The following is a 19,149-nucleotide window of genomic DNA, read 5'->3' as shown; positions in this document are numbered from 1 at the left end:
TGGGGGTCTGGGTTTTCTCCTGGGGGTCAGGGTCTTCTTCTGGGGGTCTGGGTCCCATCCTGGGGGTCCGGGTCATCTCTTGGGGGTCTGGGTCATCTTCTGGGGGTCGTGGGTCATCTTCTTGGGGTCAGGGTCATCTCCTGTGGGTCTGGGTCCCATCCTGGGGGTCCGGGTTCCCCCCGCGGACACGGGGGTGACCTCCCGGGCACCTCGGTGCTCTCAGGAGGGCTGGGCTCTTCTCCCCGACACCCGGGGGCGGGGTCTAATCCTGAGCCCCCAAGTCCCCTCCCGGGGGCGGGGTCTAATCCTGAGCCCCCAAGTCCCCTCCCGGGGGCGGGGCCTAATCCTGAGCCCCCAAGTCCCCTCCCGGGGGCGGGGCCTAATCCTGAGCAATGGGGACAAAAAGGGGCGGCGGAGGGAATCGGATAAATCCGGTTGATTGACACCAACCACGGTTCAAAAAAAGAAGCGGGAATCGCCGAAACGTGACAGAAAATGCTGGAAATCGGATTTTGGGTTAAATGAGAAATGGAGAGGCCGGGCTGTGATCACGGGAAGGAAACAAGGGAAAGGAAAGGCGGGGGGCGATGGAATAACCGGGGGAAAAAAAGAGGAATTAAGTGAAATAAAGTGAATTCAGGGGAACGGAAGGGAGCAGAAAGAAATGAGAATAAATTAAAGAGTGTAGAGGATTAAAATTAAGATTTGAAATTAAAATTAAAAATTAAAACTAAAATTAAAATAAAAATTAAAAAATAAAAATAAAAATAAAAATTAAAACAACAATAAAAATAAGAATAAAAATAAAAATAAAAATTAAAAATTAAAATTAAAATTAAAATTTAAAATAGAAATAAAAATAAAAAATAAAAATTAAAATTAAAATTAAAATTAAAATTAAAAATAAAAATTAAAATTAAAATTAAAATTAAAATTAAAAATAAAAATTAAAATTAAAATTTGAAATAAAAATAAAAATAAAAATAAAAATGAAAATTAAAATTAAAATTTAAAATAAAAATAAAAATAAAAATAAAAAATAAAAATTAAAATTAAAATTAAAATTAAAAATAAAAATAAAAATTAAAATTTGAAATAAAAATAAAAATAAAAATGAAAATTAAAAATTAAAATTAAAATTAAAATTTAAAATAAAAATAAAAATAAAAAATAAAAATAAAAATAAAAATAAAAATAAAAATAAAAATAAAAAAAAAAATAAAAATAGAAATAAAAATAAGAAATAAAAATTAAAATTAAAATTAAAATTTAGAATAAAAATAAAAATAAAAATAAAAATAAAAATGAAAATTAAAAATTAAAATTAAAATTAAAATTCAAAATAAAAATAAAAATAAAAATAAAAAATAAAAATAAAAATGAAAATTAAAAATTAAAATTAAAATTAAAATTCAAAATAAAAATAAAAATAAAAATAAAAATGAAAATTAAAATTAAAATTTAAAATAAAAATAAAAATAAAAATAAAAAATAAAAATAAAAATTAAAATTAAAATTAAAATTAAAAATAAAAATAAAAATTAAAATTTGAAATAAAAATAAAAATAAAAATGAAAATTAAAAATTAAAATTAAAATTAAAATTTAAAATAAAAATAAAAATAAAAAATAAAAATAAAAATAAAAAATAAAAATAGAAATAAAAATAAGAAATTAAAATTAAAATTAAAATTAAAATTTAGAATAAAAATAAAAATAAAAATAAAAATAAAAATAAAAATAAAAATAAAAAATAAAAATAAAAATGAAAATTAAAAATTAAAATTAAAATTAAAATTAAAAATAAAAATAAAAATAAAAAATAAAAATAGAAATAAAAATAAGAAATAAAAATTAAAATTAAAATTAAAATTTAGAATAAAAATAAAAATAAAAATAAAAATAAAAATGAAAATTAAAAATTAAAATTAAAATTAAAATTCAAAATAAAAATAAAAATAAAAATAAAAAATAAAAAAAAATGAAAATTAAAAATTAAAATTAAAATTAAAATTCAAAATAAAAATAAAAATAAAAATAAAAATTAAAAATAAAAATTAAAATTAAAAATAAAAATAAAAATAAAAATAAAAATAAAAATAAAAATAAAAATAAATAAAAATAAAAATAAAAATAAAAATAAAAATAAAAAATAAAAATAAAAATAAAATTAAAATTAAAATTAATATAAATAAAAATAAAAATAAGAATAAAAATTAAAAATTAAAATAAAAAATAAAAATAAAAATTAAAAATAAAAAATAAAAATAAAAATAAAAATAAAAATTAAAATTAAAATTAATATAAATAAAAAGAAAAATTAAAATTAAATTTAAATTTAAATTTAAATTTAAAAATAAAAATAAAATTGAAATTAATATAAGTAAAAATAAAAAATAAAAATTAAAAATAAAATTAAAATTAAAAATAAAAATAAAAATTAAAATAAAAATTAAAATTAAAATTAAAATTAAAACTAAAATTAAAATTAAAATTAAAACAAGTTTAAAAGTACGGAGAATCGCAGGAAAATGAAATTTAAGTATTAGAGAAAATGAAATGAGAATTAAAACTTGTTAAAGGGTTTGGAGAATGAAATAATTAAAACTGAAAATTGTTAAATGGCACAAAGAATGAAATGAAAATTTAATTGAAATAATCCGAGGAGAAAATTAAAAATTCTTGAATAAAATTAAAATTTCTGTGAAATAGTTCGAGGAGAAAATTGAAAATTCTTGAATAAAATTAAAATTTAATTGAAACAGTCCGAGGAGAAAATTTAAAATTCTTGACTAAAATTAAAATTTCACGGAAATAGTCCGAGGAGAAAATTAAAAATTCTTGAACAAAATTAAAATTTCTGTGAAATAGTCTGAGGCGAAAATTAAAAATTCTTGACTAAAATTAAAATTTCACGGAAATAGTCCAAGGAGAAAATTAAAAATTCTTGACTAAAATTAAAATTTCTGTGAAATAGTCCGAGGAGAAAATTAAAAATTCATAAAACCGTAAAATCCTCAAATTAATTTATTTTTTTTTAAAAAAAAAGACAAAAGTAAAAAAGAAAACTACGACAGAATTTAGAAGAAATCACCCCCCAAAAAAAAAAAACAAACAAAAAACAACAAAATTTTGGAATTTTCTCCTTCCGCCCCCCCCGCCCGCCACGCTTGTGTCTCCACACTCCCAAATTCTTCATTTTTCCCCCCAAAACCAGAAACACTTCCCCAGGGCAGAGCGGGTGGAATTTTTCGAAAATTTTTTTTTTTTTTTTGGGAAATTTTTTTTTTTTTTCTTGATTTCTGAATTTCGATTGGCTGCCGGGTCGATCCCTCAAGGTTTTTTTTTTTTTTTTCTCCCCCCCCCGCCCCCCGCAGTGACGTATCCCAGCGTCCTGCAGTGCGTCAACGTCACCATCTTCTCGCCGGCCGAGTGTCGCCGGTTCTACCCCGGCTCCATCACCGACAACATGTTGTGCGCCGGCAGCCTCCAGGGCGGGAAGGACTCTTGCCAGGTACCAAAATGGCGGCTTCCCCTCTTGGCCAATCGCCAGGAGGGCAAGGAGGCGTGGCCAAGGCAAGGTTGGGCCTCAAGGAAAGGTTGGGAGGCTCGTTTGAGGTTGGCCAACTCTTCTTGTGTTGAAGGAACCTCGTTGAGTTGAAGGTTCTTCAGATCCTCTTGGGTTGGGCAACTCAAGGAGCGTTGGCCAACTCGGAAGGAGTTGGGCAACTCAAGGAGCGTTGGCCAACTTTGAAGGTGTTGGGCAACTCAAGGAGCGTTGGCCAACTTTGAAGGTGTTGGCCAACTCTTGTTGGGTTGAAAATCCAACACCAGGATCGTCAACTCTTCTTGGGTTGGCCAACTAGGAAGGAGTTGGGCAACTCAAGGAGCGTTGGCCAACTTTGAAAGAGTTGGCCAACTCAAGGAGTGTTGGCCAACTAGGAAGGAGTTGGCCAACTCTTGTTGGGTTGAAAATCCAACACCAGGATCGTCAACTCTTCTTGGGTTGGCCAACTAGGAAGGAGTTGGCCAACTCAAGGAGCGTTGGCCAACTTTGAAGGTGTTGGCCAACTCTTGTTGGGTTGAAAATCCAACACCAGGATCGTCAACTCTTCTTGGGTTGGCCAACTAGGAAGGAGTTGGGCAACTCAAGGAGCGTTGGCCAACTAGGAAGGAGTTGGCCAACTCTTGTTGGGTTGAAAATCCAACAACAGGATCGTCAACTCTTCTTGAGTTGGGCTACTCATTCCTAGTTGGCCAACGCTTCTTGAGTTGGCCAACGCAAGAGGAATTGAAGAACCTGGTGTTGGGTTTTCAACCCAACAAGGGTTGACCAACTCATTAACAGTTGGCCAACACAAGGATGTTCTTCAACCCAACAAGGGTTGACCAACTCAGTCAGAGTTGGCCAACTCAAGGATGTTCTTCAACCCAACAAGGGTTGACCAACTCATTCAGAGTTGGCCAACTCAACGATGTTCTTCAACCCAACAAGAGTTGACCAACACATTCACAGTTGGCCAACTCAACGATGTTCTTCAACCCAACAAGAGTTGACCAACACATTCACAGTTGACCAACTCAAGGATGTTCATCAACCCAACAAGGGTTGACCAACACATTCAGAGTTGGCCAACTCAACGATGTTCTTCAACCCAACAAGGGTTGACCAACACATTCAGAGTTGGCCAACTCAACGATGTTCTTCAACCCAACAAGGGTTGACCAACTCATTCAGAGTTGGCCAACTCAAGGATGTTCTTCTACCCAACAAGGGTTGACCAACTCATTCAACTCAAAACGAGTTGAAGAACCTCATGTTGGTTTTTCAACCCAACAAGGGTTGACCAACTCATTCAGAGTTGGCCAACTCAACGATGTTCTTCAACCCAACAAGAGTTGACCAACACATTCAGAGTTGGCCAACTCAACGATGTTCTTCAACCCAACAAGGGTTGACCAACACATTCAGAGTTGGCCAACTCAACGATGTTCTTCAACCCAACAAGGGTTGACCAACTCATTCAGAGTTGGCCAACTCAAGGATGTTCTTCTACCCAACAAGGGTTGACCAACTCATTCAACTCAAAACGAGTTGAAGAACCTCATGTTGGTTTTTCAACCCAACAAGGGTTGACCAACTCATTCAGAGTTGGCCAACTCAAGGATGTTCTTCAACCCAACAAGGGTTGACCAACTCATTCAGAGTTGGCCAACTCAACGATGTTCTTCAACCCAACAAGAGTTGACCAACACATTCAGAGTTGGCCAACTCAAGGATGTTCTTCAACCCATCAAGGGTTGACCAACTCAAGACCATCCAGCCAACCCAAGAGGAATCGAATAACCCTTGTCGCGTTGAAAAAAAACCCAAAAACCCCAAACCACACCAAATCCCCTCCAACCCAACAAGACTTGGCCAACCCAAAGACATCCCCCAAGCCACCCCCGTCCCCTCCAACCCCCAAGAGTTGCCCAAACCCAACAAGTTGACCCATTTCGTCTTTCCGTAGGGCGACTCCGGAGGCCCTTTGGTTTGCAACCGGACCCTCCAAGGCATCGTCTCGTGGGGCATGGAGAAGTGTGGCCAACCCAAACGACCCGGCGTCTACACCAAGGTCTGTAGATACGCCCAATGGATCCAGAAGACCATGGAGGACAACCAATGACACAACGGCAACCACCAAACGTCCGGAAAAATGGGGCGGGGCAAAGAAGGTTGAGGGGAGGGAGAAAAATAAATGAAAGAAATAAAAAGGTCGTAGGCCCGTGGCTGGGCTACCAGTGGCCACCGCTACGGAGGGTGCGGTGAGGTGGTGGCCGAGGTCAAGGGGTGGAGGTGGTGAGAGGGTGGGGGCGGGACGAGAGGGGAAATTAAAATTTTGTGATGATTGGTGGGAAATTTGTTGGGGTTTTTTTTTTTTTTTCCTTCCAAGCTTCCTCCTGTCCAAAAAAAAAAAAAAAATTCAATTTCCGGGTCAAGCCCAACCGTCTCCTTTCCTCCAGGGTCATCTACAAGCCCTCGTGGCTACTATTGGCCACGGGGCTTCGTTTTGAGGTCACATCCTTCCCATCGTGCCTCAAATTTGGGGTTTTGCCCCGAGAAGTCGGTTTTGATTGGAAGAGAAACGGCGTCGGGTCACGTGGCTGCGGCGGCGCCGAGGAGGCGGGACGCTGGTGGACGAGTCCTCCAAGCCAACTAGAGTTGGTCAACTCAACCGCGGTAACCTAGCGGAGGTGGTTGCCCAACTGGGTTGGTGGTGGCCAACAATGGCCAAGCCATCACCAAGGAGATGGCCAATGGGAATGGAGGAGCCAAAGGTCAGCCAATCGGTGAGGGTCAGCCATGCAATGAGGGTTGGCCAAGCCAATAAGAGTCAGCCAAGCTGGTGTCGGTTGGCCAACTGGTCAACCCAATGAGGGTTGGCCAATCAATGAGGGTTGGCCAACCCAAGGGAGTTGGTCAACCCAATGGGGGTCACCCAACCAATGAGGGTTGGCCAACCCAAGGGAGTTGGTCAACCCAATGGGGGTCACCCAACCAATGAGGGTTGGCCAACCCAAAGGAGTTGGTCAACCCAATGGGGGTCACCCAACCAATGAGGGTTGGCCAAGCCAATAAGAGTCAGCCAAGCTGGTGTTGGTTGGCCAACTGGTCAACCCAATGAGGGTTGGCCAATCAATGAGGGTTGGCCAACCCAAGGGAGTTGGTCAACCCAATGGGGGTCACCCAACCAATGAGGGTTGGCCAACCCAAGGGAGTTGGTCAACCCAATGGGGGTCACCCAACCAATGAGGGTTGGCCAACCCAAAGGAGTTGGTCAACCCAATGGGGGTCACCCAACCAATGAGGGTTGGCCAAGCCAAGGAAGTTGGTCAACCCAATGGGGGTCACCCAACCAATGAGGGTTGGCCAAGCCAATAAGAGTCAGCCAAGCTGGTGTTGGTTGGCCAACTGGTCAACCCAATGAGGGTTGGCCAATCAATGAGGGTTGGTCAACCCAAGGGAGTTAGTCAACCCAATGGGGGTCACCCAACCAATGAGGGTTGGCCAACCCAAGGGAGTTGGTCAACCCAATGGGGGTCACCCAACCAATGAGGGTTGGCCAACCCAAGGGAGTTGGTCAACCCAATGGGGGTCACCCAACCAGTGAGGGTTGGCCAAGCCAACAAGAGTCAATCAAGCTGGAGATGGTTGGCCAACAGTCAACCCAATGAGGGTTGGCCAACCCAAGGATGTTGCTCATGCTAATGAGGGTCACAGAACATGATTGGTCGAGCACTTTCCAAGCCCCACCCACCTCAGGTAGAGAAAACGCCATTGGTTGGCTTCTGCCCAAGCCCCACCCACCTCAGAACGAAGAAACGCCATTGGTTGGGCTCTTGCTAAGTCCCACCCACCACGAATTCAGGCCACATGATTGGTTGGCCTCTTCCCAAGCCCCACCCACCTCACGTAAACACCATTGGTTGGGCTCTTTCGAGCCCCGCCCACTTCAGGTTGAAGAAACGCCATTGGCTGGGCTCTTCCTAAGTCCCTCCCCCCCCCATCTTGGGGCCACATGATTGGTTGGCCTCTGCCCAAGCCCCACCCACCTCAGGTAGAGGAAACACCATTGGTTGGGCTCTTCCCAAGCCCCACCCACGCCAATTTGGGGGCTATACGATTGGTCGGGCTCCTCCTAAGCCCCACCCACCTCACATAGAATAAAAGCCATTGGTCGGGCTCCTCCTAAGCCCCACCCACCACGAATTGAGGCCACACGATTGGTTGGCCTCTACCCAAGCCCCACCCACATCAGATTGAGGAAACGTCATCGGTTGGGCTCTTCCCAAGCCCCACCCACCACGAATTGAAGCCACACGATTGGTTGGGCTCTTCCCAAGCATCACCCACCTCAGGTTGAAGAAACGCCATTGGCTGGGCTCATCACCAAGCCCCGCCCACCCCAATTTGTGGCCACACGATTAGTTGGGCTCTTCCCCAAGCCCCACCCCGCAACCCGGAGCCACGCCATTGGTTGGGCATCCTGCCCGAGGGCGTGTCACCTCCCTCGCCCGGTGGGGCGTGGCCGCCACCGTCACCAGCCAATCAGCAGCGGCGGGGCCCGATCCGGGCCGGGAGGCTGTTTTGTTCCTTTGATGAGGGCCCTAAAACCCCTGGGCCTGTAATTAGCGTTAACGAGCCGAGGCCCCGCCCGTCACGTGACCTCCGCCCCCCACCGCCACGCCCCGGGCGCGGTTGTTGTCCCGCCGCGTCGGGGGGGCGGGGTTGCCTTAATCCCCCGTTAATCCGACAGGCGGGGGGACACGCCCTGCCCCACGTCACCCCATAGACACCAGTAGGGACCCACATCACCCCATAGATGCCGCAGGGACCCACGTCACCCCACAGATACCGTAGGGACCCACATCACCCCATAGATACGACAGGGACCCACGTCACCCCACAGATACCGTAGGGACCCACATCACCCCATAGATCCCACAGGGACCCACGTCACCCCACAGATCCCGCAGGGACCCACGTCACCCCACAGACCCCACAGGCCCCCCCCCCTCACCCCACAGACCCCACAGGCCCCCCCCCTCACCCCACAGATCCCACAGGGCCCCCCCCTCACCCCACAGACCCCACAGACCCCCCCCCTCACCCCACAGCCCCCACAGCCCCCCCCCTCACCCCACAGACCCCACAGGCCCCCCCCCTCACCCCACAGATCCCACAGGGCCCCCCCTCACCCCACAGACCCCACAGGCCCCCCCCCTCACCCCACAGACCCCACAGGCCCCCCCCCCTCACCCCACAGACCCCACAGCCCCCCCCCCTCACCCCACAGACCCCACAGGCCCCCCCCCCTCACCCCACAGACCCCACAGCCCCCCCCCTCACCCCACAGATCCCACAGGGCCCCCCCTCACCCCACAGACCCCACAGACCCCCCCCTCACCCCACAGATCCCACAGGGCCCCCCCTCACCCCACAGCCCCCACAGCCCCCCCCCCTCACCCCACAGCCCCCACAGGGCCCCCCCTCACCCCACAGCCCCCACAGCCCCCCCCCCTCACCCCACAGACCCCACAGGCCCCCCCCCTCACCCCACAGACCCCACAGCCCCCCCCCTCACCCTACAGACCCCACAGACCCCCCCCCTCACCCCACAGACCCCACAGGGCCCCCCCTCACCCCACAGCCCCCACAGCCCCCCCCCCTCACCCCACAGGCCCCCCCCCTTTCTCTGCCCCCCCCCCCCCCCCTCGCCGTGGGGCAGGGGGTGGGGTGTGAACGTGTCACCTGCCACGAGCAAACATGGCGGGGGGGGGGGGGGGGGGGGAGCTCGTTAATAATTAACGCGGAGCCTTGATAACGGGGGGGCCCCAACCCCCCCCCACACACACACACACCCCCCCGGCCCCCCCCACCGTCATGGCGGCCCCTCGCGGCCTCTTCCTCCTCCTCCTCCTCCTCCTGGTGCTGGTGACCCCCGGTGAGGGGGGGGGGGGGGGGTCTGGGGGGGGTCCCTAAGGTGTGGGGGGGGGCCCTGGGGGGGTAAAGTGGGGCTGGGGGGGGGCTAAAGTGTGTGTGGGGGGGTCCCTTGGGGTGTGTGGGGGGGACAAGGGGGTCTGGGGGGGGGGCCCAAAGTGAGGGGGGGGCACTGGGGGGGTAAACTGGGTCTGGGGGGGACCCCAAGAGGGGCTGGGGGGGCTCTGGGGGGGTAAAATGGGGCTGGGGGGGGGGCTAAAGTGTGTGGGGGGGTGCTTGGGGTGTTCAGGGGGGGGACAAGGGTGTCTGGGGGGGGTCCCAAAGTGAGGGGGGGGGTCTCTGGGGGGGTAAAATGGGGCTGGGGGGGGGCTAAAGTGTGTGTGTGGATCGCTTGGGGTGTGTGTGGGGGGGGACAAGGGGGTCTGGGGGGGTTTTCAAGGTTGGGGGGGGGCTCGGGGGGGGGTAAAGTGGGGCTGGGGGGGGGCTAAAGTGTGTGGGGGGGGTCCCTTGGGGTGTGTGTGGGGGGGACAAGGGGGTCTGGGGGGGGGGGCCCAAAGTGAGGGGGGGGCACTGGGGGGGTAAACTGGGTCTGGGGGGGACCCCAAGAGGGGCTGGGGGGGCTCTGGGGGGGTAAAATGGGGCTGGGGGGGGGCTAAAGTGTGGGGGGGGGTGCTTGGGGTGTTCAGGGGGGGGACAAGGGTGTCTGGGGGGGGCCCAAAGTGAGGGGGGGGGCTCTGGGGGGGTAAAATGGGGCTGGGGGGGGCTAAAGTGGGGGGGGGGTCCCTTGGGGTGTGTGGGGGGGACAAGGGGGTCTGGGGGGGGGGCCCAAAGTGAGGGGGGGGCACTGGGGGGGTAAAGTGGGGCTGGGGGGGGCTAAAGTGTGTGTGGGGGTCGCTTGGGGTGTGTGGGGGGGGGGACAAGGGGGTCTGGGGGGGTTTTCAAGGTTGGGGGGGGGCTCTGGGGGGGTAAAGTGGGGCTGGGGGGGGGCTAAAGTGTGGGGGGGGGTCCCTTGGGGTGTGTGTGGGGGGGACAAGGGGGTCTGGGGGGGGGGCCCAAAGTGAGGGGGGGGCACTGGGGGGGTAAAATGGGTCTGGGGGGGGTCCCTAACGTGGGGGGGGGTCCATGGGGGGAGTCCCTGAGGTGTCGGGGGGGGACACAAGGGGGTCGGGGGGGATTTACTAAGATTGGGGGGGGCTCTGGGGGGGTAAAGTGGGGCTGGGGGGGGCTAAAGTGTGTGTGGGGGGTGCTTGGGGTGTTCAGGGGGGGGACAAGGGGGTCTGGGGGGGGTTACTAATATTCGGGGGGGGCCCTGGGGGGGTAAAATGGGTGTGGGGGGGGGCCTAAAATAGGTAGGGGGTGTTGGGGGGGGCTCTTTGGGGTGTCTGGGGGGGGGGACAAGGGGGCCGGGGGGGGGGTCTTCAAGGTGGGGGGGGGGCACTGGGGGGGTAAAGTGGGTCTGGGGGGGTCCCCAGGGTGTGGGGGGGGTACAGGGAGGGGGTGGGGGTCTCCCAGTAGCCCCCAACATGCCCCCCCTCGCCCCCCCCCCCCCCCCCCAGCCTGGCCGCGGGGCGAGCGGATCGTGGGGGGCAGCGAGTGCCCCCCCCGGGGCCACCCCGGCCTCGTGCTCCTCTTCCACTTCGACCGGCCCCAGTGCGGGGGGGCGCTGCTCGCCCCCCAGTGGGTGCTGACGGCCGCCCACTGCCAGGCCAGGTCCGGGGGGGCACTGGGAGGGGACTGGGGGCACTGGGAGGGGGACTGGGGGCACTGGGGGGGGACTGGGGGCACTTGGAGGGGGACTGGGGGCACTGGGAGGGGGATTGGGGGAACTGGGGGGGGACTGGGGGCACTTGGAGGGGGACTGGGGGCACTGGGAGGGGGACTGGGGGCACTGGGAGGGGACTGGGGGCAATGGGAGGGGGATTGGGGGAACTGGGAGGGGGATTGGGGGAACTGGGAGGGGATTGGGGGCACTGGGAGGGGAAATGGGGGCACTGGGAGGGGGACTGGGGGCACTGGGAGGGGACTGGGGGCAATGGGAGGGGGATTGGGGGAACTGGGAGGAGGATTGGGGGAACTGGGAGGGGATTGGGGGCACTGGGAGGGGAAATGGGGGCACTGGGAGGGGGACTGGGGGCACTGGGAGGGGACTGGGGGCAATGGGAGGGGACTGGGGGCAATGGGAGGGGGATTGGGGGAACTGGGAGGGGATTGGGGGAACTGGGAGGGGGAATGGGGGCACTGGGAGGGGGACTGGGGGCAATGGGAGGGGGACTGGGGGCACTGGGAGGGAATTGGGGGAACTGGGATGGGGGATTGGGAGTACTGGGAGGGGAACTGGAAGCACTGGGAGGGGACTGGGGGAACTGGGAGGGGGATTAGGGGCACTGGGAGGGGATTGGGGGAACTGGGGGGGGACTGGGGGCACTGGGAGGGGATTGGGGGAACTGGGAGGGGGAATGGGGGCACTGGGAGGGGGAATGGGGGCACTGGGAGGGGGACTGAGGGCAATGGGAGGGGATTGGGGGCACTGGGAGGGGAACTGGGGGCACTGGGAGGGGGATTGGGGGCACTGGGAGGGGAACTGGGGGCGGTGGGACGGGGACTGGGGGCACTGGGAGGGGAACTGGGGGCACTTGGAGGGGGAATGGGGGCACTGGGAGGGGACTGAGGGTAATGGGAGGGGAAATGGGGGCACTGGGAGGGGAACTGGGAGTACTGGGATGTTGTCTGGGGTACTGGGAGGGGAATTGGACATGCTGGGAATGGAACTGGGAGCACTGGGAGAGGCACCGGGAGACTCTGGGAGGGGCACTGGGGCTTTTGGGTGTGAACTGGGAGCACTGGGAGCACTGGTCAGCACCCAGCGGGTGCTCAGGGCCACCCACCGCCGGGTGTGAGGCACTGGGAGCCGTTCCAGGAAGAACTGGGAGGAACTGGGAGGGCAACTGGGAAGCACTGGGAAGGCAACTGGGAAGAGAACTGGGTCATCGTGACCTGGGCCCCATCCCACCATGGCCACGCCCACCATTGCCACGCCCACCATGACCATGTCCCCAGTGACTGTGTCTGACCATGGCCACGCCCACCATGAAAGTGTCCCGTTATGGCCACGCCCACCATGGCCACACCCACCGTGCCCCACTATGGCCACGCCCACCATGACCGTGTCCCACCGTGGCCACGCCCATGACTGTGTCCTTACCATGACCACGCCCACTCTTAACATAACCCACCATGACCACGCCCACCGTTACCATATCCCTCATGACCATGTCCCCTCCATGGCCACACCCAAGATGGCCACGCCCACCATGACCGTGTCCCACCGTGACCACGCCCATCATGACCATAACCCACCAGGCCACGCCCACCATGACCGTGTCCCCAAGACTGTGTCCCACTGTCGCCACGCCCACCGTGACCATGACCCACTGTGGCCACGCCCACCACGACCATGTCCCCTATGACTGTGACCCACCACGGCCACGCCCATGTCGTGTCCTTTCCATGACCACGCCCACCCTTAATATGACCCACCATGACCACGCCCACCGTGGCCATGTCCCCTCCATGGCCACACCCAAGATGGCCACACCCGCCATGACCGTGTCCCACCGTGACCACGCCCACCGTGACCATGACCCGCTACGGCCACGCCCACCGTGACCATGTCCCCCATGACTGTGACCCACCACGGCCACACCCATGACCGTGTCCTTTCCATGACCACACCCCCCCTTAACATGACCCACCATGACCACACCCACCATGACCGTGTCCCAGCATGGCCACGCCCTCCACTCCCACCCCCCCACCCCCCCCCTTAGCGCCACGCCCCTCCCGTGTCCCCCAGCCACATCCAGGTGCGGGCGGGGGAGCACAGCCTGGCCGAGCCGACGGGGGAGGAGCAATTCTCCGTGGCCGTGGCCACCGTGGTCCACCCGGGCTACGAAAACCTGGAGGGGGCCACGTCCTACGCCCACGACCTGATGCTGCTGCGGGTGGACCCGCCCTTCACCATCACCCCCTTCGTCCAACCCGTGGCCTTACCCAGAAGCCCCGTGGCCACCGGCACCAACTGCACCGTCATGGGGTGGGGCACCACCACCAGCCCCCAAGGTAAGGGGGGGCGTGGCTAGGATGGGTGGTGGCATCTCCGTGGGGACGGCGCCGTGGTCACCTCAACGGCGTTGGGTTGGGTGGTGGCATCTCCGTGGGGACGGCGCCGTGGTCACCTCAACGGCGTCGGGTTGGGTGGTGGCATCTCCGTGGGGACGGGGCCGTGGTCACCTCAGCGGCGTTGGGTTGGGTGGTGGCATCTCCGTGGGGACGGCGCCGTGGTCACCTCAACGCGTCGGGTTGGGTGGTGGCATCTCCGTGGGGACGGCGCCGTGGTCACCTCAACGGCGTCGGGTTGGGTGGTGGCATCTCCGTGGGGACGGGGCCGTGGTCACCTCAGCGGCGTTGGGTTGGGTGGTGGCATCTCCGTGGGGACGGCGCCGTGGTCACCTCAACGGCGTTGGGTTGGGTGGTGGCATCTCCGTGGGGACGGCGCCGTGGTCACCTCAACGGCGTTGGGTCGGGTGGTGGCATCTCCGTGGGGACGGCGCCGTGGTCACCTCAACGGCGTTGGGTCGGGTGGTGGCATCTCCGTGGGGACGGCGCCGTGGTCACCTCAACGGCGTCGGGTCGGGTGGTGGCTTCCAGTGGCCGGGACCCCGTGGCCTGTCCCTGATTGGCCACGTCGCGTCCGTCCCGCCCCCAGAGTCCCTCCCCGACACCCCCCAGTGCGTCAACGTCACGGCGGTGGGTGACGCCGAGTGCCAGCGCGTCTACGGCCCCAAGGTCACGGCGGACATGTTGTGCGCGGGCGTGGCGGCGGGGGGCAAGGACTCCTGCCAGGTACCGCCCCTTCCCCGTGGCTCCTCCCCCTGGCCCTGTGGCCCCTCCCCACGTCCCCATGTCCCCGTGTCCCCTCCCCACAGCCCTCTGGTCCCCCATTGGCCCATTGGCTTTGGGATGTGGCCGTGTCCTCGTGTCCCACCTTGTCCCCGTGTCCAATCACCTGTCCCCGTGTCCCGCCATCTTGTCCCCACATCCCACCCTCTCCGTGGCCCATTGCCTTGTCCTCGTGTCCCACCTTGTCCCCGTGTCCCACCATCTTGTCCCCGTGTCCCATTGCCTTGTCCCCGTGTCCCTCCTTGTCCCCGTGTCCCACCATCTTGTCCCCGTGTCCCTCCTTGTCCCTGTGTCCCACCATCTTGTCCCCGTGTCCCATCGCCTTGTCCCCGTGTCCCTCCTTGTCCCCGTGTCCCACCTTGTCCCCATGTCCCATCGCCTTGTCCCCGTGTCCCATCTTGTCCCCGTGTCCCATCGCCTTGTCCCCGTGTCCCTCATTGTCCCCGTGTCCCATCATCTTGTCCCCGTGTCCCATCGCCTTGTCCCCATGCCCCACCTTGTCCCCGTGTCCCATCACCTTGTCCCAGTGTCCCTCCTTGTCCCCGTGTCCCTCCTTGTCCCCGTGTCCCACCATCTTGTCCCCATGTCCCATCTTGTCCCTGTGTCCCACCATCTTGTCCCCGTGTCCCATCGCCTTGTCCCCGTGTCCCTCCTTGTCCCCGTGTCCCACCATCTTGTCCCCGTGTCCCTCCTTGTCCCTGTGTCCCACCATCTTGTCCCCGTGTCCCATCACCTTGTCCCCATGCCCCACCTTGTCCCCGTGTCCCATCACCTTGTCCCAGTGTCCCTCCTTGTCCCCGTGTCCCTCCTTGTCCCCGTGTCCCACCATCTTGTCCCCGTGTCCCATCTTGTCCCCATGTCCCACCATCTTGTCCCTGTGTCCCATCTTGTCCCCATGTCCCACCACCTTGTCCCCGTGTCCCATCTTGTCCCCATGTCCCACCATCTTGTCCCCGTGTCCCATCGCCTTGTCCCCGTGTCCCTCCTTGTCCCCGTGTCCCACCTTGTCCCCGTGTCCCATCGCCTTGTCCTCGTGTCCCTCCTTGTCCCCATGCCCCTCCTTATCCCTACATCCCACCACCTTCGCCCCCTTCACCCCCTGGCCTTCAAGCCACGCCCCACAGCCACACCCTCCTGCCCCACGGCCACGCCCCCTCACCCCCCCTCTCCGTGGCCACCTCACGGCCGCGTCTCCCAAGAGCAGCCACCCCAAGGTGGCCACGTGTCCCCCCCTCCCTGCCCACCCCCCTGCCCCCCCCCGGTGCCCTCCTCGGCCGTGGCCGGTGAGCGTGGCCCCGTCACGGTCCCTTTTGTCCCCAGGGGGACTCGGGGGGGCCCCTCATCTGCGAGGGGGTCCTGCAGGGCATCGTCTCGTGGGGCGACCACCCCTGCGGGCAGGCGGGGAGGCCGGGGGTCTACAGCCGGGTCTACAGCTACCTCCCCTGGATCCGGGGGACCATCGGGGGGGGCTGAGACAGCCTCGGCCCCACAGCGACCCCCCCCTGGACCCACTGACCCCCCCCCGGAGCCACTGACACCCCCCAGACCCACTGACAGCCCCATGGACTCACTGACCCCCCCCATGGACCCACTGACCCCCCCATGGACTCACTGACCCCCCCATGGACTCACTGACAGCCCCATGGACTCACTGACCCCCCCATGGACCCACTGACCCCCCCCATGGACCCACTGACCCCCCCATGGACTCACTGACACCCCCATGGACTCACTGACCCCCCCCAGACCCATTGACCCCCCCCAGACCCACTGACACCCCCCACGGACCCCCTGACCCCCCCCAGACCCACTGACCCCCCCCCATGAACCCACTGACCCCCCCCCATGAACCCACTGACCCTCCCCTGGACTCACTGACCCCCCCCATGGACCCACCGACCGCCCCCAGACCCACTGACCCCCCCAAGACCCACTGACCCCCCCACGGACCCACCGACCGCCCCCAGACCCACTGACCCCCCCCATGGACTCACTGACCCCCCCATGAACCCACTGACCCCCCCCTGGACTCACTGACCCCCCCATGAACCCACTGACCCCCCCAAGACCCACTGACCCCCCCATGAACCCACTGACCCCCCCACGGACCCACCGACCGCCCCCAGACCCACTGACCCCCCCCATGGACCCATTGACCCCCCCCCAGACCCACTGACACCCCTCACGGACCCCCTGACCCCCCCCAGACCCACTGACCCCCCCCCGGACCCACTGACCCCCCCATGAACCCACTGACCCCCCCCTGGACTCACTGACCCCCCCCATGAACCCACTGACCCCCCCACGGACCCACCGACCCCCCACATGGACCCACTGACCCCCCAAGACCCACTGACCCCCCCACGGACCCACCGACCGCCCCCAGACCCACTGACCCCCCCCATGGACCCATTGACCCCCCCCCAGACCCACTGACACCCCCCCACGGACTCACTGACCCCCCCCATGAACCCACTGACCCCCCCCAGACCCACTGACACCCCCCCCGGACGCCCTGACCCCCCCATGAACCCACTGACCCCCCCACAGACCCACCGACCCCCCCATGAACCCACTGACCCCCCCCCGGACTCACTGACCCCCCCATGAACCCACTGACCCCCCCACAGACCCACCGACCCCCCCATGAACCCACTGACCCCCCAATAAACACCCTCCCCCCCGCATCTCTAGGGCGTCTCTGACCTCTTGGGGGGCACGGGGGGGGGGGGGTCGGGGGGTAAACGGAGCAGAATTGGGTCAAAATCGGGCAAAAGTGGGTGGAAAAGCGGCAAAAGTGGGCGGGGCTGAGTCAAAATGGGGCAGAATTGGGGCAAAATCAGGCAGAATTGGGCAAAATAAGGGAGAATCGAGCCAAAGTTGTGAAAAAGTGGGCAAAATCAGGTAAAAGTGGGAAAAATCAGGCAAAATCGAGCCAAAATCAGGCAGAAGTGGGGCAAAATCAGGCAGAATTGGGGCAAAATCAGGCAGAATTGGGGCAAAATCAGGCAGAAGTGGGGCAAAATCAGGCAGAATTGGGGCAAAATCAGGCAAAAGCGGGCAAAATCAGGTAAAATTGAGCAAAACCAGGTAGAAATGAGCCAAAATTGTGCAAAAGTGGGCAAAATCAGGGAGAAGTGGGTAAAATCAGGCAGAAGTAAGCCAGAATGGGGCAAAAGTGGACAAAATCAGGTAAAAGTGGGCAAAATCAGGCAGAAATGGGCAAAAATAGGCAGAAGTGGGCGATATTGGGCCTAAGTGGATCAGATTGAGCAGAACTGGGCAAAATCAGGGAAAAGTGGGTAAAAAAAAGAGGAAGTGAGCTCAAAACAGGCAGAGGAGGGCAAAACCAGGCAGAATTGGGGCAAAACCAGGCAGAAGTGGGGCAAAATCAGGCCTAAGTGGATCAAATCGAGCAGGAGTGGGCAAAACCAGGTAAAAGTGGATAAAATCAGGCAGAATAAAGTGAAAATCAGGCAAAAGTGGGCAAAATTGGGGAGAATCGAGCCAAAATCGGGCAAAAGTGGGCAAAATCAGGCAGAATTGAGTCAAAATGAGGCAGAAGTGGGTGATATCGGGCCTAAGCGGATCAGATTGAGCAGGAGTGGGTAAAACCAGTTGAAAGTGGGTAAAAAAAAAAGAAAGTGAGCCCCAAACAAGCAGAATTGGGGCAAAATCAGGGAGAAGTGGGCAAAATCAGGCCGAATTGGGGCAAAATCGGCAGAATTGGGGCAAAATTAGGCAGAATTGGGGCAAAATCGGCAGAATTGGGGCAAAATCAGGCAGAATTGGGGCAAAATCAGGCAGGATTGGGGCAAAATCAGGCAGAATTGTGGCAAAATCAGGCAGGATTGGGGCAAAATCAGGCAGAATCAAGCTAAAATCAGACAGAATTGGGGCAAAATCGGTAGAATTGGGGCAAAATTAGGCAGAATTGGGGCAAAATCAGGCAGAATTGGGGCAAACCCAGGCAGAATCAAGCTAAAATCTGGCAGAATTGGGGCAAAATCAGGCAGGATTGGGGCAAAATCAGGCAGAATTGGGGCAAAATCAGGCAGGATTGGGGCAAATTCAGGCAGAATTGGGGCAAACCCAGGCAGAATCAACCTAAAATCAGGCAGAATTGGGGCAAAATCAGGCAGGATTGGGGCAAAATCAGGCAGAATTGGGTCAAAGGGGGCTAAACTGGGCCAAATTGTTCAGAAATGGGTAAACGCAAGGGAAAAAGTGGGCTAAATTTGGGGGGGGGAGGAGGCATCTGGCCCCCCCAACCCCGTAGTCCCGGCGGGAGCCCAGCGCCCCGAAATATCCCGGAGGTTCCAAATCCGCTGAGTCAGCGTTTTGGGGGTGAATCACGGGGTGAACCGTCACCCCGCCCCGCCCCGGCCGCGTTCTGGGTTAATTAGGGCAGATAACGAGGCCGGAGGGAAAGCGAGGCCGGGGGAGAGGGAGGCAGCGGCAACGCGCCGGGGTCAAACCGCAGAGCGGGAGGGAGCCCCGGCGTCGTGGCACCCACAAACGCGCCGCGTCTCCCCGGGGAGCTGGCAGGGCACCCGTGGGGGCGGAGTCACCTCCCCACACAGCCCAACTGGGGAGAAGCTCTTAAATGGGGTGTACTGGGAGCAACTGGGGGCACGGGGAGGCACCCTGGGAGCATCGTGTCCTTCCCCCGCCCTGTTAGGCTCCTCCTTCCCCTTCTCCCTGGCT

The 19,149-nt window shown here is 55.2% G+C and overlaps 1 protein-coding gene across 1 annotated transcript in view; it reads left to right on the top strand.

The window, feature by feature from the left end:
* LOC141972450 (uncharacterized) overlaps positions 1-15,915 on the top strand; it is a 50,472-nt gene extending 34,557 nt beyond the window's left edge. Inside the window, exons 15-21 of the mRNA XM_074930320.1 lie at positions 3,377-3,513; positions 5,513-5,617; positions 6,126-6,252; positions 11,040-11,193; positions 13,337-13,602; positions 14,249-14,385; positions 15,763-15,915. Of these exons, the coding sequence (XP_074786421.1) occupies positions 3,377-3,513; positions 5,513-5,617; positions 6,126-6,252; positions 11,040-11,193; positions 13,337-13,602; positions 14,249-14,385; positions 15,763-15,915 (1,079 nt within the window). The remainder of the gene's footprint in view (positions 1-3,376; positions 3,514-5,512; positions 5,618-6,125; positions 6,253-11,039; positions 11,194-13,336; positions 13,603-14,248; positions 14,386-15,762) is intronic.
* Positions 15,916-19,149: the final 3,234 nt, after the last annotated feature.

Source organism: Athene noctua, chromosome 33 (genome assembly GCF_965140245.1).
Source record: "Athene noctua chromosome 33, bAthNoc1.hap1.1, whole genome shotgun sequence".
NCBI lineage: Eukaryota > Metazoa > Chordata > Aves > Strigiformes > Strigidae > Athene > Athene noctua.
Note: the sequence above shows the minus strand (reverse complement) of the source record. Positions and strands in the feature narration are given on the sequence as shown.